The 24,467-nt window shown below is 41.5% G+C and overlaps 1 protein-coding gene across 1 annotated transcript in view; it reads left to right on the top strand.

Annotated features, from left to right (window-relative positions):
- Positions 1–24,467, top strand: part of CFAP52 (cilia and flagella associated protein 52) — a 76,709-nt gene that overhangs the window by 26,160 nt on the left and 26,082 nt on the right. The window contains exons 4-6 of the mRNA XM_069200324.1: positions 456–584; positions 7,871–7,970; positions 9,192–9,308. Of these exons, the coding sequence (XP_069056425.1) occupies positions 456–584; positions 7,871–7,970; positions 9,192–9,308 (346 nt within the window). The remainder of the gene's footprint in view (positions 1–455; positions 585–7,870; positions 7,971–9,191; positions 9,309–24,467) is intronic.

The raw sequence follows: 24,467 nt of genomic DNA on the forward strand, positions 1-24,467 counted from the left end.
CTCCCCAGGATCAAAGCAGTTTTTTTCTGCTTTGTTGCATTTGCTTTACTGTGAAAATCTGAGCAGCTTGGTCTCTGTGTTGAGTTGGGGCTTTGAGTTCCATTAACCTGATTGACCAGAATTAGACAACGAGGTGAATTGACTATATAGTACAAGACTGCTTCCATTGTTACTTGAGTGTACTGACTTTGCCATGTTAACCCTGACTACCAAGGATGCCTAGCATTATGATGGGGAATATTCAAGCATGCAATTTTTGAAAAATGGCAATGCTGTCGAACCAAAGTTTCCAGTAAGTAGTCATTCATTCCCTTTTATTTACTTAAAAACCCTTCTCTAATAAGAATACAAGTTTGCTGATGTGGCATTGTGTTTCATATTGGCTCTTTTTAATCAGGTTGTGCAGAATCAGGATATGTTTTTACCTTTATATTAAATTTCTCCTTCTCTTGCAGTGTGGTGATATGGAATGTAGCAAAGCGAGAGGCAATCTGTGGAAGTCCTGCTTCAGCTCTGAATGTTGGCCATGCCAAAACTGTGATCTACTCCAACACCAGTGACGAAATGTTCATGACAGCTGGAAAGTAAATATTTACCAAAGTTTTTCCCAATTTCTTTCTGTGACTACATAGAAGCCAGTGAACACGTCTGTATTATGCAGTGTTTATCTAGACACCAGGTTGGTGGGAAATTGATTGTTTTAGCAACAGAGGGTATTTGGGAGCTAGAGTGATTCTGAAGTGGGTGATGTGTTAATTGAAACTCAATGGTGCTTTAGATAATCTTCATGGGTTTGCAACCTATGGGACCTAGAGCCTGCTATGTGTATCCTTCCTCTTGCTGCCAGGGTCCCTTGAGCTTGCTGTGAAGCTTTTTTATTACCAAGCTGCCAATATACAGAGTTGCAGCTTCCTTAGGAAATAGAAATTATAAGTGTTGTGATAGTTTGAGACACAGAGGGGCATGTTCTGATTACTTTCTCAAGGAAGAGAATGCACTCAGTTACAAAACTGTAAAGCCTGCCTCATAGAGCACTTATCACTTATTTGTTACATTATTGAATTGGGAATCCCACTCTCCCATTCATTGTAGGCCAAATCTGCCACAGGACTGAGCAGCTTTTGCTTAATTCTCTCAAAAGTATTGTAGGGTTTCATTATCATCCCTGACTGCTGAGGATGAGCATAACTCCCTTCAAGATCCTGGTGCTACTTCATCAGTAGCTCTTAAATAAATTCCCCTTAAAAAGGCGGCCTCCAAGCAGGTGAAGCAGGGTGTAATAAAGAGAAACCTGGATACTGGGCTCTGTATTGGAGTTTAACACCTGTGCATACAGTGTTTTATAATCTTCACATAAATATACCTTCCAAGGTGAATGGAAGGGAAAAGTTACAACCTAGGTGTGTTACTCCTGTGACACCCAATCTAATACTGTTTTATGTACTGGATCCAGCACATGCTCTGTAATTGTCGGGCAAATAACCTCATACACAGTATCTTACTAAAAGAAATCAATGATTCCATGTGAAGGTCTGGAGCTTGGTGAGATTATTTTGTCTGGTGATTTGCTTTGAATAGTTTCCTTCTACAGCAGGGCTACTACATAGCTTTGTGCCATTCAGTCAGGTATGTTAATTAAATTAATTGTATGGAAGTATCCAGTGGTTGCAACTTTCTGGACTGGAAATGTAGAGTCTCCTGTCACACTTTCTGTCCCTCACATCTAATGGCATAGACGTAGAATGTTTAATCTGTCACCTATTCCTGAGCCATGTTTCAGCTCCGTTGCCTTTCCAGCCTTTTTCTTGAGTCTCAGACTTGACTTTCCAGAAACCAAATGCATAATTATTCAAAATGTAGAAGTTAAAATAAACACATTATAAAAATGTATACATAAACAAATTTCAGCTTGTTTTAAATATCCAAATACAGCCAAGCTCCCATATAGTATTACTAGGATAAATTATTATTCTTCGTTGGCGGCCGGTAATTTTAGGAGGGAGGGAGGCAGGCGGGAAGCACACTCACACTCACACTCATTCATTCACACACGTGCACACACGCACATCCATTCACAACACTCATCAAATATTCAAACACACATGCATGCACCAAACATTCATTAACCCCCCCCCACACACACACACACTTACCTTCAGATCTCTCTCTCAGAGGTCCCAAGGGGGTTGGGAAGGCAGCCCTCCGAACTTCGTCACAGAGTGGGATGGGGTCAGTGAAACCGCTGACCCCACCCCACTCTGTGATGAGGTGTCACTGATTGACACTCACCCTGGACGCTTCAGGGCTTAAACCTGAAGCACACAGGTCGGAGCCAATGGGTGACGCTTCCCTCGTCACCGAGGGGAAGGTCCTTGAGGCACCTTTGCTGAGCTGAAGAGGTCACGCCCATAAGAGCTGTGACCTCTTCCTTCAGCCCAGCAGAGTTCAGCTCAGGCAGCCAGGAGTCTGCGCAAATCGCGCATGTCTCGCTCCTGGCTGCCTGATCTGAAAATGAAGAGTGTCTGTCAGGCTGACCTTTGCTCAGCTTGACAGGCACTCTTCATGAGGGGCAAAAGGTTTGGGGTGTGGCCTCTCTGCCCTGAAGGATGGGCTGCAACTGTTATTCTTGCTCCAGTCCCACAGCGTTTGAAGGCAAAGACATGCTACATGACAATATTGTTGCTGATAGCAATATTTGTACTTTCTGTATTATTGCTGTTGTCAGCCTTCATTCTTGTTTTTGTATTCTTCATTCCTATATGCTACCCAGAAAATAGGCTCCGGTAGAGATTGAAAATTCTATTATTTTTCAGCAAGATTTGTCCTCATGTGATCATAGATAACAGAGAGACAAGTTTTTCTTCTGCAACTACTCAGTCATCGTCAGACAACTTGATAAATATCTAATCCTCAGACTGTTTTTCAGATATGCCCAACACAAAGTTGAGAGCCATCATACAGAACACTTTTATGTGATGTATCTGATAGAGACTTCTAGCTGCAGATTCCTTACCTTAGAATTCCCCGGCGTCAGCTTGGAATCCGGACCTTTTGCTGAGCAATACCCTTGAGCGTGCCATCAGGTGGCGCCGTTCGGATCCGCATGCCGTCGTTGGAGCCATTCGTGACATCTCAGTCGCCTATAAAGGCACCACCCAGGCATGCGTTTGTCAGTTCTTTTCCTTCCATGCCGGTTAGCACAGATCCAGAATCGAGCTAACCTCAGTCTTTTTTTGACAGGCCTTTTTCAACCTTTTTGTCAAAGACCTTTTCCTAGTCAGTGTAGGATGTTATCTAGGACGACGGGGTTCAAGCGGTGTCACCTGCCACCGCACCATGTCGGTGACAGACCCACCTATAGTTCCTCACGTGTGTCTGTCTTCCCAGACAGTTTTTTCTAGAAAACCTAAACAGGATGCTATGTATGTCTATGTTGACTTCCTAGCTCCAAGATTGTCTTCATCCTAATCACCTTCTTAAAGTTAACTTGGCAAAAGCTATAATGGCATTTTTGAAAAGGCTCCAGTGCTTCAAAGTAATATTAGAAGATTCTTTGTTCATTCCTTTTCTAGGCCCTTTTTTGAATGGCTGAAAGAAAGAGTGAGCAGGTTTGCCAATAAATGGATACTTAGATGAAAAGACAAGTCAACAATGAAAGGGTCGGTGACAAACAGAGTATTGTTTTAAAATGATTACAGCAAGGGATCTTCCCTTGACGAAACAATATAGGATAAAACTCTGGTCAGACAAAAATAAGGCAAGGTTAGTTGCTGTGATATCAGATGGGCTACCTCATTGTAGCTTCATGCTCGCTAGGCAGATACTTTCAGCATGGGGGAGAGGATGGGTTGTTACGTGTTATGTGTTTCCAATGGTGGTCTGCAGGTGAGACCTTATTTCCCAGAGTGGTAAATCAGACATGGACATGGCATGAGTGGGTGATGTTTCTGTAATTAGACACTGACTAGCAGGAAATTGGAGAAGTGAGTGTAGGCAGCAAAGCCTGGTGTGTAACAGTCACTACCCACATGTTAGGTCATTGCAGTCTAGCCTCTGGAGACAGGTGTGTGTACTATTTTCCATTTCAATTTTGAATTAGACGAACATCCAAATATTGCTGACTTTTTTTGCTTTATTTGTTTGGGGATTAACACCCACTTTTACAATTTTCTGTTGGCAGTTGGTAAATGAGAGTGGAAGGAGGATCAGGTGGAGTGGAAGGAGGTTCAGGTGGGGAGTGCATAGAGGCAGATGTGAAGAGTGGTAGAGGGAAAGGGAGAATGTGTTCCAGCAGGGGGAGTCTTACAAGTTCCTGAGTGCATGACAAAGAGGTCAGGTAGTGGCCATGGATGGGGCCAGGCTTTTCTTGCAGCCCAACCTCTAATCAATGTTTTTTTTTTTTTTTTTGGGCTGGTAGTATCAGGTTCAGTGTTCTTGGACCCTGAAAATAATTGTACAGAAACACCAGGCACACCCACTGATACTATTGCAATCAACTTATATCAGGACCTAGATGTCTCGGGGGCCCTGGTGTGCCTACCACAGTTTAAAGATCTGTCTAGGTTGTGCTGTCAGAGAAAGAACATTTTATTTCTGTCTAGAACAATTGTGTTTGTTGATATAGTTGAGGACTACTGCATATTATCAAACCAATATCCAAGATTATGATAATATATTTGGCGATTGCTGTAAGGACTACCTAAACGGAGCTCAGTGAGTGCATGTGTAGTGTGTCTTGGGTCTGGATTGTATGGGCCTCAGATTATTATTGTCATCCAAAACTGCTGTATATTCCTGTCTATAATAATTACACTCTTCCTCTTCAAATCTAATTGTTAGTCCTATAGGAGAAAACCAGATAGTTTTTGTTAAGAGCATTATGCCTAATTCAAGGGGCTCTTTATTTTGTCAATAAAGGAGCAAGATTGTTGTCCTTAGACCCAGTACTAGAATAGTAACAGATGATATACATCATGAACAAGTTGAATTGGCAAGGCAGTGTGTGGGTCACAGTAGAGAAATAATCGGATGTGCTGCACTGCAGCATTGGGGTTCACTGATGATGAGTGGTATTCACAGTAATAAAGTAACTGGTGGTTATTCAGTGCACTACTGGGGTGCATTGTCCTTGGTTGACTAAGAGACAATAATCACTGGATATAATCATGTAAACAACTTTTGACTGTAAGGTATTTTATTTTGTTGGCAGTATTGTCAAGATAATGCAAACAGATGTGAGATGGAATTATTTTAATTGCAGCATTCAAATATGCTGCCTACAAATTGTGAAGTGTTGCTAGCAATATTTCAATACAGAACATTTATAAAATACCTCAGACACCACTTAACTCCAACAAATGTAAATATTGTTTGCTCAACCATTGTTGCAATCCCACAAATTAAACAAAAAAAAAAAATAGTCAACCAAATCTTTCTGTTATGTTGAACTCAGATTTAAACAAAACCATAGACAGGCAGCTAAAAATATCCATGCAACTGGCTAGCACAAAACGTTAAAATTAGCAGGGAAATATCAAAATCTGGTGACATGAGGTTTAATAGAACAGCTATACTTTGTATATTTGAAGCCTACTAACAATTTGATGCATGTCATTACAAATAGTCTTTCCACGTATTGTACTTAAAAAGAAAAACACTATGTGGCAATTAAGGATGAAGAAATCAAAACACCGTTTGGATGCAGTGTGTTAGCATGAAAAAGGAAAACATGTAAGTGAGTTTCCCTAGCTGGCTAACAATCTCCATGACTCCAATGTTTACTTTAAATACAGTAAGAAAAAAATAAATATAGGTTATTTATGAGTAAATAAAAGATGTTAGCGGACCGTGCATGCTGCTGACATTAAGGGTTTGTAAATGGAACATTTTAAAAGGCATGCTAGCTTTTATTTCCATTGAATCTGTCTTTACTTTGAACTATCACTTTATTCAGACCTTGCTGTTCCTGGTTTTCTACACAACTGATGCTCAACCGGGCCTACGATCTGCAAACGGCAAGAAAAGAAAAAAAACAGCTCTCAAAGCTTCAGGCAACCTCACACTTAAACATTTTATTTGTTACAAATAAAAATGAAACCAGAAAAGGTTTCTGATGTATTGGTTTGCACTGTCTCCAGTGTTGATTTTTAATATTTTCGTTCCTACAAATGAAACTGTAACCAAAAAGGTTTTCCATGAACTGTATAACCCTTGCTCCAACAGCTGATTTATGGCCCAAGCAAGGGCTCTTTGTCTTTCCAAACCAGCAGAGCTTTCTGCAGAGGCCTGTCAAAAGTACTTACTTAAATATCATGAAATGCTGTGCAGCCTTGAGTTCACTGGAAGCAAACACAGTTGTATTTCCTCTCCTCCCTCTTCATGCAGCTCATGCAATGAGAAGGCTGTTTTTCAGTGAAATAGAATGCAGCTCTCTCTCTTAACTCTGATTGACTGTTGCCAACCAATCGTTGTGAAGGTGTGTTTCACAAAACTGAAAATGTGTGTGTGTGACTGGGGGATGAGGAATGCGGAGTAGGAATGATGGATGAGGTATGAGAAGTATGGAAGATGGTTGAGAAGTAGGGATAATGAATGACTCGAGAAGTAGGGATGAGACATAGACATGAATTATGGATGATGCATAAAAATTACTGATGGGAAATAGGGATGCTGTATGATGGATACGAAGTAGGAATGACGGATGACAATGATGGATGAGAAGTAGGGATAAGAAGCAGGGGTGAGGGATGTTAAGTAGCGATGATGGAAGAGAAGTAGAATGTTCGGATGATGGAAGAGAAGTAGGGATGATGGATGAAAAGTAGGGATGAGAAGTAGGCATGAAGGATGAGAAGTAGGGATGATGGAAGAGAAGTATGGATGATGGATGAGACGTAGGGGTGATGGATGGTGGATGAGAAGCAGGGATGAGATGCAGGGATGAGAAGTAGGAGTGATGAAGTAAAGATGATGTATCATGATGAGAAGTAGGGATGATGGATGATGAATAAGAAGCAGGGATTAGAAGTATGGATGAAGGATGAGAAATAGGGATGAGAAGTAGGGATAAGGAGTGAAGAATTAGTATGTTTAAAATGTATGCTGTACCTGTAAAATGTTTCTTGTGTTTTATTTTTCCCTCCCGCCCCTTTCAATGATTTTGTTAACCATAACATATGCTTAATAATCGTTTTCAGAGGAGTGGGAGGGAAAAGTAAAGTGAAAAATGAGGGACACTGAAATAGTATTTGCTGGACCGTTTGTATCACCATTGCTTTTTAGACACGTCTTAAGTTGTTCTGTAAAATTGCACCATGTTTGCACCATTTACCTAAAGGTTTCAGTGACTGGTGATGCTCTTTCAGTCCTGGAGAGCTTCCGGCATTCATGACCTTCCATTAAATTACTGGCTGATCCCATGAGTTCTCCTTGAGAACCTTTACTCTTTAGCACATTTATATTAAACATGTGTGGTGTAAAATGTACTATTTAGCCCAATTTGTTCAATCATTTCTTGCCATAGAACTACCCTGGCCTGAATCCCAATTGCAACCCCCCCACACCACCCCGAGCTCCTCCCCAGAGAAAGTTGGGTATGCTCAATTAGACTTATTTGGAGCAGGAAATTAAATTCAGCTTCTTTCAAAGATCACCAGCCACCACTGCCTAAGAGAAACTTTCCACATTTCCATCCCTCATTCACGACTACTGGCTATGAAAGATTGGTTTTCATGTTCATGTTTGCACCTCCTTCTGTATGTATTGTTGGCCTACACTGCTTGATACTTTGAGGCACCTACAGCAAAAACATCTTATTAGACGTATCAGAGGTTGGTGTGGTCCTAATGCTCCTTTCTCCTTGTTTCTGCAGCGGCACTCTGCGCGTCTGGGAGCTGGATTTGCCAAACAGGAAAATGTGGCCTACAGAGTGCCAGACGGGCCAGCTGAAGAGAATTGTCACTTGTATTGCAGTAAGTAGTCCACTCTCCGACCTGGCTCTTCAGACAAAAAAGCAGGGGGGTCTATAGGAACATACTGGTGATCCTCAGATCTTAAATTTCAGCACCTCAGTTGGCAGCATGTAGTACCCCAATGCCCAAGGAGGAGATACCCTGTTAATGAACATTTATAATGAAAGAAACACTGGCCCATATTTATGGGCTTTTGGCACAGGGCAGCACAGGAAGTCACCTTGCTGTACTGCCCTGCATCAAAAGGAAAGGACATTAATGCACCATATGTATAGCATACTGTGCATTACTGTCCTTTCCCCCTGCACTGGCCCACAGTGGTGCAAGGGTATCTGTGTTGCATGCAGGATTGGTTTTGTGCAGGAAGGCGAACCTTCCTGCACAAATACAATCCTGGAAGGCTTTTTCCTGTTTCTGTGTGTGCTGCACAATGCAGCACACATAGAAAGGGGGAATAATAAGAAGAAATAGATATTTCTCCTTGTTATGCCTCCCCTGGGGAGGCGTAAGGTTTTGGCACATCCCCAATTTTACAAAACCTTGTATTGGGTTGAGTTAAAATCCATGGGTGTTGTGTGGACACTCCCACACCTCCTTAACATAGAGTAAGGCAACAAAACGATCTGTGCTGCCTTGCCTTACTCCATATCTATGAGGCCATTCAAAGCCACACAAGGTGGCTTTGCGTGGCCTCAAAGGTACGATTTCAAGGTTTGCGCCACTGTTGCATCACAAAAAATGATGCAACCGCAGAGCAAGGGGTTGGTAAATATGCACCTCTGTTTTTAGCTCCTGGATCGTGTGCTGTTTTCGAAGCAGTGCTCACTATTTGTCAGTAATGAGGTGACCTTAAACATGAAGAACTATTTCACACTAGTCCTCTATAACCTGCATACACTCTACAAATGCAACATAATTCAGATGCACCTCTCTTACTTTCACCGTTATTGTCTAAAACTGCTAGCATAGAAACAAGATGTTCCTTATCAGTCAGTTTTTCCACCTCGTTTTACATACGCTCCAGTGCATGCAGGCACAGTTGTTCCAGGCATAGCACAACATCTGTAGCGTTCAGTAACATTTGTCTTACATGGTACATCAATGCCATTAGACCAGTGAGGTCACAGAGCTCCAGGACCTTTTCCTTCTCATCCTATAGTACCTATAAGTTGCACATAGAATGGTGGTGTACTAATAGTATAGCAAACTTTTGTACTCTAGGTCTCGGAGGATGACAAACTTTTCTACTGTGGTACCACCACTGGTGACATTATGACGATCAACGTGAAAAATAAACTACTGAACAGCTGCGGGCCACAGAAGGACAGATTCAGTCTGGTGAGTTTTTGGAGATGGTTTCATACGAGGGCACAATGAGGTCCTCTGGTCAAATACATTATTTTCTTATTCCTTTATCATTGTTTCCATGCACCAGTGACATTGTTCCTATGCTCTTCTGTCATTCTTCTCATGCCATTGTTCCTATGCTCCTGTGTCATTGTTCCCATGCTCCCGAGTCATTGTTCTCATGCTTCAGTGTTATTGTTCCCATGCCGTCAAAGGCCAAAAATATTATACTGATCAGCTCCTGCTGTTCCTTATTCTGTTTGAGCAAGGATAGCACAAGTCTCTGTAAACTTACAAGGGAGACGCGAATAGGTTGATGGACCTTTTGACTCGCTTTGCGCTTTATTCCACCATATATCCCGTACCTATACAAAATCAATAACAACAACAATCAATAACATCAATAATCAATAGGAGTCAGTAATTTTCACACACCATGGCCTCTCGGCCAAGAATAACCACACCTTTATGTAAAAGTTAGAATGTTATTTATTAACAATGCTAATGTCACATAGCTTAGTCTTAAAATCAAATGATAAACATACAAAAACAATACTGGCCGTCCCAAATGCCGAAAGAATCGCAATCTAATCAAAGCTTGGGCTACTACACATTCTAAGGTTACAGTACAAATTAATAGGAAGAATAACTGCACAAACGATATAACATACATTTAGATTCAGCAAAGAAAAGACATCAGCTGTTATTACATGTAGCGACCTTCATCTGTGAGGACCCCAACTAACATCAAATTAGCATTGCATGTTTGGGCTTCATGCAAAACAATTTAGTCACACTAATCTGGAAAACATCTAACTATGGCTCTGTCAAAATAGCGGTTGGTACCTAGAAACAAAAGCAAATAGACATAGCAATCAGTAATGTCATTGTATACCTGTCCTCAATAGGTTCAGCAAGCTGTGACAGTCTTTGTCAATAGGACATCAGTTCAGTTAGAAAGACATCAGGATTCAGCATCAAAGTTCAGAATAAGCAAAGTCTCTTCATGCAGTTCAGAATAGAGCTAAACTCTCAAGAAGAAAAGGGAGAATGGCCTATCTCTTGGACAGTTCGAGAGAATAGAGCTAATGGTCTATCTTCTCTCCGTGCAGTCTGGCTAAGTCAAATTTCCTAAAACTACTTCCCACACCCTCATTGGTCAGAGAATTGCATGTTCACACTTAGTCCAATGAAACTAAATCCCCAAATCTATAATTTTACTACTACATGGTTCACATGTCAACGATTGGTTCCGCTTGTCCCGCTCTCATCATTCGGCTTGTCAGGTATCAATATTGTTGCAGCTTATACTCCAGTCAGTGCATCCTTTGTCTTCTCCTGGGAATGTCAGTCTTACACACATTAAATTAAACATTGTTTCACTAGCAAGTACAGAATCTTCTAGCAAGCAGTTTCTCATGAGAACTAACTTCAGCTACGAGCACATGGTCATTACAGTGGAAAATCACAATTTAACTCTCTAAGCATCCATTTTATAACACGCCTAAGAAATGCAGCTTGACATGAAGCTGTGCAACTAAGCAAAGACCTCACTAAGTTAAGACCTACAATTAATAAAGCTCATACACAATACAAAATCCTTAATATGACATATTACTACATTAATCAAAAATAAGCTCAACACCTCATACTAATAAGCCATTAATAAGTACACTTCGTGAACATCAAATGCGTGCATAATTTTTCTCTATGTTATTACATTTTATACTCAAATTCAACACTGAGAATACATTAATATTCATTAATAAACTCATTAATAACTTCTGCGTTAACAACTCCAACTTTACATTCTGATAAGAAGTCCAGCAAACCTTGAGTGAAGTGCTAGACTTTGACACTGATATTCTTGACATTAGGTGCATAATGACGTTCGGCAGCATGATATGTGTATATTGCTTGTATGTGTGTGTATATACATATATGTGTTTATTATTCTATGCTTAACATGTCCATAGGTCATTGCATAGTTCCTAGATCAGTTGTTAGATTTAGATACCTATGAATCTCTGTTTTCATTTTATCTATCACAATGAGCACATTTAATCTTAACTATTAATCGGTTTCACTATTGAAATATTGAGGAAAGATAAAACAATGTTAGAAAAGTACACAATTAAATTAACTTCAAATATTGCAAATCTTAAAAGTCTGTGTTTATACAATACAACTTTAAATCTCAAAATATTATATCCATTATTATATTCCTTACACCATATTCCCTTACCATGTATTTACATGTAAAAAAAATGTACTCTCTTGTAAGCTTTACTCTGTCTCCCCTTCACCCTATACCTCAATCAAGCTATCCTCCATCCCGACTCTCTGGCTCATCCCAAACCTATTCTACCCATCTCCAAAATAACCCCACCTAAGCTCTTCCCTCCTCTACTGCTCCAGGCTCACCCCAAATCTCAATGTACTACTATGATCTCCCAAACAACCCTACTAAATTCTCCCTCATTTAGATCACCTTTGACTCATCCAAAACCCTGTCTGCTACTATGATCTCCCTAACCCCTTTCTACACACTCTTCCCTCCTCCATCTCTCCAACACCAATCCCAAATCTCATCCTACTACTATAAACTCCCAAATAACACTTATGGAATCGACCCTCCTTTATCCCTCCATTACACTATTCAATCCAGTTAACAAACTCACATAGCCTCTGCTTAAATTTACTCATACTAATACTGTACTCATATTCCCCTATACTAATCCACTACGAATCATTATGGGTTCTGGAGTAGTGTGCTACTCGCCGAAAACCGCTTTGATGCCTGGTCAGGGGTAGTAAGCGCTATATAAATACAATTACAATTACAATACAATTACAATGCCTCAATGGTAGGTTCTCATACTCCTGTGTCATTGTTCCCATGCCCCTATGTCATTGTCTTTAAGTAATTATTCCTATCCTACCCTGACACTGGCCCCATAGCCCTGCATCATTTTAATCACACCCTTGTGCTTTTGTTTAGCTCTTCCTCTGTGTCTTTCTCCCCATGTATGGTGTCATTGTTTCTCTGCTCCTGTGACATTGTTCTTGTGACTCTGTCATCATTTTCATTCCCCTGTGCCATTGCTCCTGTGTGTATGTGCTATTGTTACTTTGCTTATGTGTCATTGTCCTCCATAATTTTGATCTGCTTGCTTACTAGTGTACCAAGCCTGTGTATCACTTTTCCAGTGCTCACAATTCAGTGTTCCCACGCTTGAGTTACATGATTACCATACTTGCATTTCATTGTTCCAGTGTGTCTGGTGCTTTTTTCTTGTGATTTCATCTTGTTGTTGCGATGTTCACATTTCATTGTTCCCAATATGGCATATCAATCAATTCATCAATCAGTTTTTATAAAGCGCAGCTACTCACCCGTGAGGGTCTTAAGCCACTGGTGGAGGGTCTGTGCCTCATTCGAAGAGCCATGTCTTGAGGTTCTTCCTGAAGATGGTGAATGATGGGCTTTGAGGTGCTTGAGTAGGTTGTTCCAGCTCTTGGCTGAGAGGTAGGTGAAAGATCTTCCTCCGGCAGTGGTTTTCCAGATGCATGGAATGGTGGATAGTGCATATCACTGTCCCCATGCTCCTGTGTCACTGATTTCAAGCTTGATGGTATACAAAGTACAGGGCAACCAGGAGAATCTGTATTCTGTATATGTTGTTAATATGTATTTTAAGCTGCTGTTAATTGTCTCCAAATAATTATATAACAATCTGGGAAATAGTGCTTGCACAGGAGAATGAATTACCTGAGGGGTGAAATATGTAAAGTGAGCACTGGGAGAGCTGAGTTAAGGCTCTGGGCCTTGTTTGGAGGACATGGATATTCGGTCACAAAAGTGCTGGTTGCTCCGTCCACAATATTACGGATAATAGCATATGGCATTTGTAATACAGCATATGGGATATTCATCACATTTTGACAGAGTATCCCATCTGCCAAACTCTAAATAGGCCCTCAGTCTCTGCCACAGTTTTGGGGTGAGTGGCATCTTAACAGTTCTCTACCTTAGATAGTGGCAAATGGTTGATTTTCACAGTATCTTTCAAGTATGTGATGTTTTTGGCAGGAAATGTGGCAGCATGTGTTGACATATCTAAAGTAAACAACAGAACACCACAGAATAGAATCCACAAAGTAACATAACACAATAAAAAAATAGATGGTCACATCACAAGAAAACAGTCAAATCAGAACACGACACAACCACCACAATATAGCACAACAAAATCACATTGCAATAATGCACAAAAACGCAGCAACACAAAAAAACATAATGCATCACTACCACAAGAAGATGCCACACTAAAAATATGCCCAACTGTTCTTGTCACACATTACCACATCCAGAGTTCTCTTTTCATATTATGAGGGCAACGTTATTTAGAACCAGCAATGCCTTACCATACCACCAATGACATGAAATGAGCCCAGTCAAAAATGTTTTGTGATCCGGACCTCAAAGTCCTACTATCCTAGAATGCACACAGTGACTGCCAGGTCTTTTTTTTCTTGCTCTATAACTGTAGGTCCCGAACACTGCCCTGTGGACTGTTTCATACCTAATAATGTTTAGAAAGTAGTCTTATGCAGAGTTTTTAACTGCATTCAACATTTTAATGTCTGTCTTTCTTTTGATTCGTTTTTTCAAGCAAGATATATTATTGTCTTTCCGTTCGTATTCTTTTTCTCTCATTCTCTTTTCAGTCTCTTTCCAATGTAAAGAGGTTTTTTTAAAGTGTTTTTAATGTGTACTTTTTGTTGAGGTTAATGCATTTCCAGGACATATTTTTCTGGTGACTTTGCTGGGGTTTGTGATCAGTGTTCCATATTCATATTTTATCACTGAGACTTTGTGGTGTAAAGGATTCTGACATCACTGTCCAGCAATTGATGGTGGACAGAGACTAGGACACAGGGAAGAACCTGCTGGGCTTTGTTGCCACTGATGGGATGCTTTAATTTAGCTCTATAAAGAAATGTCCAAATTAATCACCTGGGATGCACGTTCCTTCTGATACCTCATAGTTAGTATTGTATGCAAAAGTGCATTCTAGCAAAGAACCGTATATGAGGGAAAGTTTGATAAACCATTTCTGGATTTAACTATTCTCTGTTAGCTGTCTAATATTGGATGAGCCTAGTGCAGTGTTTTCCAAACTGTTGGTCACGGAACAATTTGTGGTGTGTCGCCAAAGTCCAAGCATTAAATGAAGATGCCTTTAAATTCTGTTTTTCTCTTGTCCCAGTTTCTGCTCTTCAAAGACACACGTCAAATGTCTTCTGATGAATTGCTGCTTATTATTTTAACATAGCGATTGGAGTTTAAAATCTCTTCTAACTTTGCAGTCAGAGAAAGAAAAGCGAAGTGAATTATGTGACAATTTTTCTGGGGTACAGGAAGTGTGAAAGGAAAGGTTTTAGGATTTTTTTTGTAGCACAACAAAATGTAAACACTTGTAAATTAACTGTAAACATTCAGCAGTTAGGAAAGCAAAGATGAAGCACATTTGCTTTATAATTTTTGAAGTGTGATGGAAACAAAGATTAATAGGATCGAAACAAATCAAAACGCTTGGTAATCCACAGATTATATATATTCATGAAATCCGATTTCCACACATTATCATTTGTGTGCAATGTAGTTTTAGCAGTAAAACTGTATGCCTGTGCAAATTTAGTGGCCATTTCAATCAATCAATCAATCAGGAATTTGTAAAGCGTACTACTCACCCGTGAGGTTCTCAAGGCGCTGAGGCAGGGAGGGGGGAGCAGGGGAGTGGGAAATGGTGTTGCTACTGCTCGAACAGCCAGGTCTTGAGAAGTTTCCTGAAGGTAAGGAGGTCTTTGGTCCGGCGCAGGTGGGTGTGAAGAGTGTTCCACGTTTTGGCAGTGAGGTGCGAGAATGATCTGCCGCCGGCTGTAGTTCTGCAGATGCGTGGGACGGTTGCGAGGGCGAGGTCGGCGGAGCGGAGATGACAGGTCGGGCTGTAGAAGGAGAGTCATCTGTTGAGGTATTCTGGTGCAGTGTTGTGCAGTTCTTTGTGAGCGTGGGTGAGGAGTTTGAAGGTTATTCTCTTGTTGCCTGGGAGCAAGTGCAGGTTTTTCAGGTGGTCTGTGATGTGGCAGTGGCGGGGGATGTCCAGGATGAGGTGTGCGGAGGTGTTCTGGATGCGTTGCAGCCTCTTTTGAAGTTTGGCCATGGTTCCTGCGCAGAGGGCATTGCCATAGTCCAGTTTGTTGCTTACGAGGGCTTGGGTGACTGTTTTTCTGGTTTCGGTGGTTATCCATTTGTAGATCTTTCGGAGCATGCAGAGGGTGTTGAAGCAGGAGGAGGATATGGCGTTGACTTGCTGGGTCATGGATAGTGAGGGGTCCAAGATGAATCCTTGGTTGCGTGCGTGGTCGATGGGAGTCGGAGCGGTTCCAAGAGTGGCAGGCCACCAGGAGTCATCTGATGCAGAAGGGGTGGAGCCGAAGATGAGGACTTCTGTCTTGTCTGAATTGAGTTTGAAAATGGAAAATGTGCTGTTTGTAAATGACAGTGCACTAGCACATGATGCTTTAGTTACATCAGCATTGAGAAGGTATCTAAATAAGATGCCTGTAGCAGAAATGCCTCACCGCTACAAGCTCCTAAGTAATGGAACTCCAACCTTAAAGGGCTTCCTCAGTGACAAATTATCAACCTTGGAAGGACCCTTAGCAGTTTTCGGAGCCAAATTTAACCCAAAAAGGCTTTCCATGTTTATTCTGAAAGGGCGCTCAAAATGACGGTTGTCTAGCTTCAACGTCAACATCCTTGTCCGATTTTTACTGCGGGATGCCATATTGTCAATCAGGCGTTTTATCCAACCCACGGATTGGCGCATGCTTAGGAGGGAAGCAGCAGCGTGCAGACGCACAGTGGAGGGGCAGAGGAGCACCCAGCGCATACCCGCTCCTCCAGCCCTCCCGGACAGCGTCCCCTGGCTGCCCTGTGGAGGAGGAGGAGGAGGAAGAGTAGGAGGAGGAGTGAAGGTGCCGCAGACATAAGATTCACAGTGCTTAGAGCACAGGGGACACAGGGCACACGGCGCAGTGTATTCCTGTGAGAAGCAGGTAGCAGTGGAGCAGCAGGGTTGTACCTTACGTGCTTACATGCTTTGCACTCTCAAGTCAGTTATGGTGATAGATTGCATCAGATTAAATCTGTCTACACCAGGTTACACCCTGTGATTTGCCCTTTATTCAAATCAACTCAAGGAAACCTTAAGGAAGCTTAAAGAACATACCAGGCTGTACCAAGTGAGGCTGGAATTTCGGAAAAAGGTGCTTCCTGGAAAACTAGACTTGGAAAAACTATCTGCACTGAGCCACCTGTATTGAATTTGAGTGTGCCTGGTATTCCTTAGAATGGAGTAAGTAGAGTGGATGGGCACACCTTGACTTGCTGCTACCATGCCTGTGCCCGCCATCCGTGTGTTGATATTATGAGCACCAGTGTGTGACTGGCCACAACTGTGCGGAAATCAGAGTGATTGCTTGAATACTAAAGCTATTGAATTGTGTTGCACTCCACTGTACCTTGCTATGCGTTGAGCATTAAGAGTTGGGGCCGGTTGGAGTCAAGACATACGGTGTGTGCAGGTGGCGGTAGCAGTATTAGAATCAGGAAAGCTTAGAAGTTGAGAACTTGAGAAGTTGGAGAGGAAGACCCCTCAATAGATTTCATCCATTTATAGTGGAACTCAGCATGCCCTCAAGTAAAGGGCGGACACGTGTGACCCAAAGAAGGGCCTGAAAGGGGTCGCCAGGACAAAGGGAATCCCAAGGGGCTGCCGTCTTTTGGGAAATACTGTTATTAGTCCTGAATGAGGAGACGTGCCTCCGTCATTTACATCGATATCACAGCATGAGGATGCCCCGAACAATAGAAGGGAAGGAACAGCAATAACGCCATTGGGCGCATCCATTAAAGAATTTGTGGGAAAATACTTTAGAAAGGCTCCTAATGTACCCCGGGTTATGGAAAGGAAAAACGTATTAAAAAAAAATCAGACCAATGCTGAACGGCTTACGAGAAGTGACTCTCTTTCTCTACAGATTGAGGATCTATTCTTGGGGGAAGGGAGCAAAGGGTTACATTTGCTGGAGTCAGAGCCAAGGTTATCCTCATTGCCCTACCTTCCCCCACAAGCAAGCAACAGCCCTATGCTGCAGGAGAGACATTTATGTTATTCTGTGTTAAAGAAAGATGGCTTGAAGGGGAAGATAAAGACATAGATAGGACGGATATATCCTCTCCTATGGATAAGCAGATTGTTTCAGGCTTTGAAACAACAGCAATCCCTGTAGCATCCTTGTTAGAAGTTATGTTTTTAATGCAGAAACCCTTACAGGCTATTTTAGAAGTTCTGACATTAAATAATGGCCTAGGCAAATTGCACAAAAACCAATTACAAGGGATTACAGAAGAGCTGAGACAAATAAATAGTTGTATGCCAAATTCTGGTGCGGGCAGTGATAGAGAAAAGGGATCAGGAGACAAGTACAACAGTAGGAAGTACTGAAGGAGGGTTAAGAGATGCAACAAAGCCAACAATGATCCCTACAGAATAGAACTCAAAACAATAAATGCTGGTGATAAAAAGAGGCAAAGGGTGGAGGAGAAGGGCTTATATGCCATCCCTTGAAATACTAAGAAGCAAACAGATGAATAATAAAAGGAAAAAAGGCCCATGAATAGAAGGGAGAGGAGAGTTCAGAACATGAAGTCTATATCAACCCCACGACAGAAGCAAGAAGTGGTCATCTCTAAAAGTGGAAATATATCTCAACGGGATTTTAGGATAGTAGTTGATTTTCAGTTACCTAAAGAGAAGAGGTGCTTCCAAAGGATCGTAATGAAGGGAAATAAGGAAAATAAGGAATCTAGTGTTACTAAAGGGAAGGTAACAAGCGGGAAAGCTAGAGGGAGGAAAGATTAGAACAACAGGAGAATTCACCACTGATGGAACCTGGGCCGATGAGGAAGTTGGAGAGTGTAAACGGAAGCGGGAGGTGGGTATATCTGGAACCATGGGGAAGAGAGATTGGGAGGAAGCTTAAACCCTTGAATCACACGTGCCTATTAGACATTATGAGCAAATGCCATAGTCTATGTGAGATTGAGACAGAAGATATAAAGCAAATAGGACTCACGACAAATTTTGAGGGAAATGAGGTGACAAAGGCCCTTTTTTTTTATTCAAGATGTGTTAAACAATTGGTACTGAAGGGAGAGAAAGAACTAGAGAAGGAGGGCATAAGGTTGGTCCCACTGAGGGAATTGGAGAAAGGAGAGATAAATCATAGAGCCCTCAATTGCCATGCAGGGCTGCTTCCTGCCCAAGTACAGTCCAGTCATGTAAGCCTTAAAAATGTAAGAACATGCGTAGATGGGAACAAGGGCAGACTAAGTGTAACAATAGCGGCAGACCCTAGAGGCCTAATATGGAGGAATCGTTTTGAGCCCCTCTAAACACCTTTGATGACTATAGTGAAGGGGATCTGAGTGAGCCGGATTAGGAATTAGCTTCTTCACATAGCCATTTGGTTTTCTCCTGGAATTTAGGAGGTTACAAGAAACACGAAAAACAAAATGTATTTAAAGAAAGGTTAGGGAAATATGATATAGTGTGTTTCCAGGAAACCTGGCTGTGTGAAGAACCAAAGCCAGTAGAGGGCCAGGGTATGGGAGTTGATGGTAGCTGCACATATATCGCAAGCTATCTTCCCCAGAACAGAGGGTACAGCTCAAGACAGGGCCTTAGTTAGATTCTTAGGTTTCCTAGGAATGTTCTGTATTAATGGCCGCATGAATACAGACCACCCAGCAAAGCAGACTTTTTGGATAAGCACCAGGTTTGCCTTATTGACGTAAATGCCTGGCACTTTGGCAAAGTGGCGGGTTTTGAAGTTGTGCACCTAAAGGGTAGTGACCACTCGCCCCTACAGCTAACACTCAGGAAAAGGAAAAATGACCTAAAAGAAAGAGTGGTGGCACTGCAGGTGGGATATCCGCGTCGTTTAACTACCCAAATTACAGAGAGTAGCCTAAAAGTACTTAACGAGCTGATGATAAATTATAGGGATCTTAGAGTAGTGGAGGATACCAACGATATATTTATGGGATATAATAGGGCAATTGAACAAGTAGTAGATTGTCTGAAAGTAAAAAGAAAAAGAAAAGAATAAAGTTGAGGGCCAAGTCAGAAGGGACAAGAAGAATACCTGGTATTCAAAAGTGTAGGATCCAGAAGCTGAAATTGGAAAGAGAATTCAGGAAAAAGCGTACCAAGGTAATAGAAAAGAAGGTAGGCCTGGCTAAGCGAGAAAATAAGAAAATCTTGAGGAAGAGGAAATGGGAATACATAAACACAAACTGGGAAGTAATGTTATATGTGATAGAAACCCGCAATATTAGGAGGTTCTGGCAATTGGTTAAGGAGGGAAAAGCTACGGGGCATATGAGGTGTCTAGTTGGAGAAGAAGACTGGAATAAGCATCTGTGTAAACCATATGGAGGGAAGGATGTGGGAGCAGAATGAGGAAATAAAGTTGAGGTAGGTGGGGCACTAAGATCATCTTTCTCCCTGCAAAAGATAAAAGATGTAATTACTGATCTTAAGCTAACTAAAGCAGCAGGCACAGACAACCTTCCAGCAATAATAATAAAAAATAACAGCGATTGGTGGGCAAGTTTTTTCTATGTCACCTTTCATAAAATCCTTGACTCTTGTTGTTTTCCAGAGAACTGGAAGGGTGCAACAATAAGGCTAATCCACAAAAAAGATGACCCCACACACTCAAAGAATTACCGCCTAATCAGCTTGTCAGATGTGGGTGAAATAATCTTTGCAAAGTTACTGCTGGGGCAAATGAAAGCATGGGTAGAGTTAAATAATTAGGTCCCACTAGAACAAGGGGGCTTTAAAGAAGGCCACTCGACAATAGACTATTGCTTTAGTCTGTGGGCACTAGCAAAAAAGTCAATAGAGGTACGAGAATGCTTTTTCTGTTGTTTTGTGGACTTCTGTGCCGCCTTAGATCTGGTGGGCGGAATACTGTTATGGGATATGTTGAAGCAGCTCGGGTCGATTCTGATTTACTTTTCCTCCTTTAGGGACTACACTCGCAAAGCTGGGCCTAGGTGATCTTAGATACTGATGGAGCTCTTTCTAAGAAGATCCCTATAAAGAATGGGCTGCAACAAGGATGTGTCCTGGCCCCGCTCATGCTTATTATAAGCTGATGACTTAGTGATAGTTCACATGACGGAACTGGGGCTGCAAAAAAAAAATAGACACCTTTTACACTTATTGTCAAAATAACAAACTTACTGTAAATTTGGGCAAAACAAAAATAATTGTGTTAGGAAAAAGAAAGAGGGCATTCTCCTGGTACCTGGGAGTTGACAAAGTAGAATTAGTTGATAAATATAAATACTTAGGTATGTGGTTTGATTTTGAACTAATATGGAAAGAGCACATTGAGACACTAAAAACCACTGCAGTAACAGCGGTTTGGGGACTAAAGCAGTTTAGTTGGAAGTATGGAGCACCGTCCGTTCACCCAGTACTTTCCGCTTTTAATGCTATGGTGCGCCCTCAATTTCAATTTGGGGTGGAAATTCTAACCATTGCCGAGAAGCTGAATTGGGATGCTGAAGAAAGCAGATATGTAAAACGATTGCTCTCGTTCCCCCCCTCAAGTATGATTCAGGCTATAAGGGTGGAATGCCAAATGACTGGGTGGAGCTACCAGGGAATGCAAGCCTCATTGAAATATTGGTTGAGCCTGTCTCAAGTGGAGATTCTCAAAATCGCACGATTATGTAAAAGGAAAATACAGACAAGTAAGCTGAACTGGGCTTCCCAAGTGAGAGGACGGCTAGAAAAGATCTGTGTCTTTCTATGCTTACTGCCTACTCAGTGGCAAAGAGAACAGATTCCAAAACAGGAATTGCATGCCATGGTAAATAAAAGGGCTAGAGAGGCAGATCTAGGGTTTCTGGAGGGGAAAATATCCACCCAGTTTATGCTGTATGGCTGGAGGAATGAGGAAAAGTTCCCCTATATAGAGATCTTACCCAACCCTAAATTAAGGGATGAGCTGTTAAAATTTAGGGTTGGGTTAAACCCTTGCTATATGGATCAAAAAATTAAAATGGTAATTAGAGATGATCTGGGCTTATGTACATGTGGCTTAAAACAAAAATGTAGTGCCCAACACATCTTATTGGACTGTAGTTTTTAGATGTACGCAAGAAGTTTTTAAAGCCAATTTTCCGGGAATATAATATTAACAACTGGGTTCCAGCTCTCAACCTACTGGTAGAAATGAGATTTTTAAATGTGACTTGTGCTTTAGGCCGATTCTTAATTGAAATACAAGGAGTTTTACAGGAGCACACTCGGGAGGTTACCTTGTAAGGTGTGGGAGTGTAGTATGCGAGGCATAATATTGTAATGGTATTGGATAGGGGTTAAACCATCCTTACAAACTGCTTATGTGATAAGACATGCTCATAATAAATATAGATGACCTCAGAGCTAGGCAGGCTCGACTTGTCAAATTATAGCTAGCTTACCACGGGGAAGGGTGAGAACGATTGTAGAATGATATAATGTAGCCTTGCATGAATTAGCTGGTAGGGTTATGAAAATATTTAAAAAATAGTTTAATATTTAAATTTTTAATGTAGTATTTTAAGTAGAGATGGAAAGAGTAACCTAGATTAAATCTCGTTCTTATTATTACTTAATTGTTAAAGACGCTATACACCAGAGTAGGAAGGGTGAAGGTTTCATCAGCATACCCTTTTTGCTGGGTTCTAAAGCAAAGCACTGTCACTTTATTAAGAGCTGCCCGTTATCACTAAACAGTAGGGTATTTATAGGATTGATTTTGGGCTAGATTGGCCTGCCCAGTGTATATTGTAATGAAGGAGGGCACTACAATTATGAATTGTCAGGAATTTGTCTAGTTTAATTGATTGTTTCTGCTTTTATAATTGTATATATTTGCATTTTATCTTAGGACTTTGAATGGGTCTAACCCAACACACCTTCCTAAATTGATAACGATCATTTTATCTTTCTGGATACAGTTTTTTAAAAAAGTGTTCTTCATCTCTTTAGATAGTTTCAGATCAAGGTAAAGGACAATCTAGCGTTTCCCCATGTGTGGAGTTTTTTTCCTAACTGAAGACGTTGAGTTATATTATGCTTGGCCTGTTAGGGAAGCTGGCCTCAAGAGAAGGAGGGATCAGCATCTCTGAACGTGCTAATCATCTTTGTTACATTTAAGGAGTAAAACCTTTATTGAAAGCAATGCAGTTTGAACGTCTAATGCCCTCCACAGTAGACAGGTCCTTGGTTTTAAACAGGCCCCTGCAATTATTTCTTTTCCTGACTTTTGCAGTATTCCCTCCTAATAAAGAGCAGTGGAACTTTACTATGCAAAATAGAACAAACAATATAATTGCTGTTTTAAAAAGCGAATAAATGAAATGTTTCATTTGGTTTAAAATCTAGCAAGCAAAATATTTTTGCACGTAAGTACCCAAAAAAGAAAGGAAAAGGTTCTCAGAAACAAGGGGTCTATTATTTATCTAAAGAATGTTGATTACAAGTGCCGCCAATGCAGCATCTCTCTTACTAGTAGTACAGGAGCAGTGGTGAACACCACAAATCTCAAGTGGGGGGGGGGGGGGGGGAGATTAGGGAAATAATGAAAAAAGAAAAATGTACTGTTCCTGCTGCTGCCCTCCTTGCTCCTCTTCTCTCCTGATCGTGTCCCAGCAGTCCCTCGAACACCAGCACAAGCTCTCCACGCAATCCTGGCACTGCTCTCATGCCATACCTAGCATGAGGGTTGCACCAGAATTGGTCTGAGTGTCTTGGTCTGCCGCTCAGACAGTGCACTGCAGTCTGTGTTGTTTCTCCAACTCAGCTGTGCAACACAGCTGGGATGGGGAAACCTAAGCGCGCATGCCACGGCCTGCCAAACTGACATGCACACTTTTAAGTGTACTCCACTTCTCCTCCCCATTCCCCTGGCCTGGCCCTGCCCCTTCCTGCACACGCTGGCTCAGCAGCCAGCGGTTGAAAAATAAAACAATAATATAATATTTTATTTTTCAGCTGCTGGCTCTGAGTCAATGGGGCGATGCTGCGAGCAGCTACTCTATAACAGCTTTTGAATGATGGACTGTCTTTCATGTAGCAGTTATTATTCATTTGCCTCCCCACCCCTGTCCCTGCCCTACCCAGAGTGCACAGAGGCATCATGCACCTCCATCTTGGTTGCATTGAAAGTATCTTCTCAAGAACGATGCAATCTGACTAAAGCTGAGTCACATCTGAGTGAGTAGTGATGGTCACGTCCATCCTGCTATCCAGTACACACACTGGGTCACCTGACAGCTCAGGAAAAGTGATCGACAAGGCAGCTTTTTTTCAGCAAAATACGCTGGAAGTGAGAACTATCTACTTGGCTCCAACCACGTCCCTATCTCTATGTTGATTTCAATTTTAGCCCAACAACCAGCACAACAATTATATAGTAGCTCATAAGGAGAGAAGAATAAAATGCAGAATTATTTTAAAGGTCATTTCATATGGCTCTGACTCCTAGCAGAAGACTAGCAAATAGTAATAATGTACCTTATTGGTCAACAAAGCATAAGTCAGTTTCAGATGGAAATGTAACAATCTATTTGTTCCAACTAAATTCTTGCAGATATCTTCAGTTGTTGCTAAGCTCCCTGGGAAGACCTGCTTGTATCTGCAAGAAATACAGAAGATAGTTACATCCAGGATCTAAGAGCATAATTTTAGGAAGGATTCCCTTTTTCCTTCATAAAATAGTCAGGCAGTTTTCATTATAATTCTTCACACATACAAATCTAGCCAAATGTCCTTTGGAGGAGAAGCAGCAGAAACTTCTGATCACTTCGAACTTGCAATACCGGTGGTGGTTTATGGACCTCCCTGCTTTTCAATTGATGCATTCAGAGGACATCCCTAGAGTTTGCAACATCTTTCTTGGATGTTGGATGGATCTGGCCATAACTCTCCTCCTAAGGATTAACACCAAGCA

Source organism: Pleurodeles waltl, chromosome 7, assembly GCF_031143425.1.
Source record: "Pleurodeles waltl isolate 20211129_DDA chromosome 7, aPleWal1.hap1.20221129, whole genome shotgun sequence".
In the NCBI taxonomy this organism is placed as follows: domain Eukaryota; kingdom Metazoa; phylum Chordata; class Amphibia; order Caudata; family Salamandridae; genus Pleurodeles; species Pleurodeles waltl.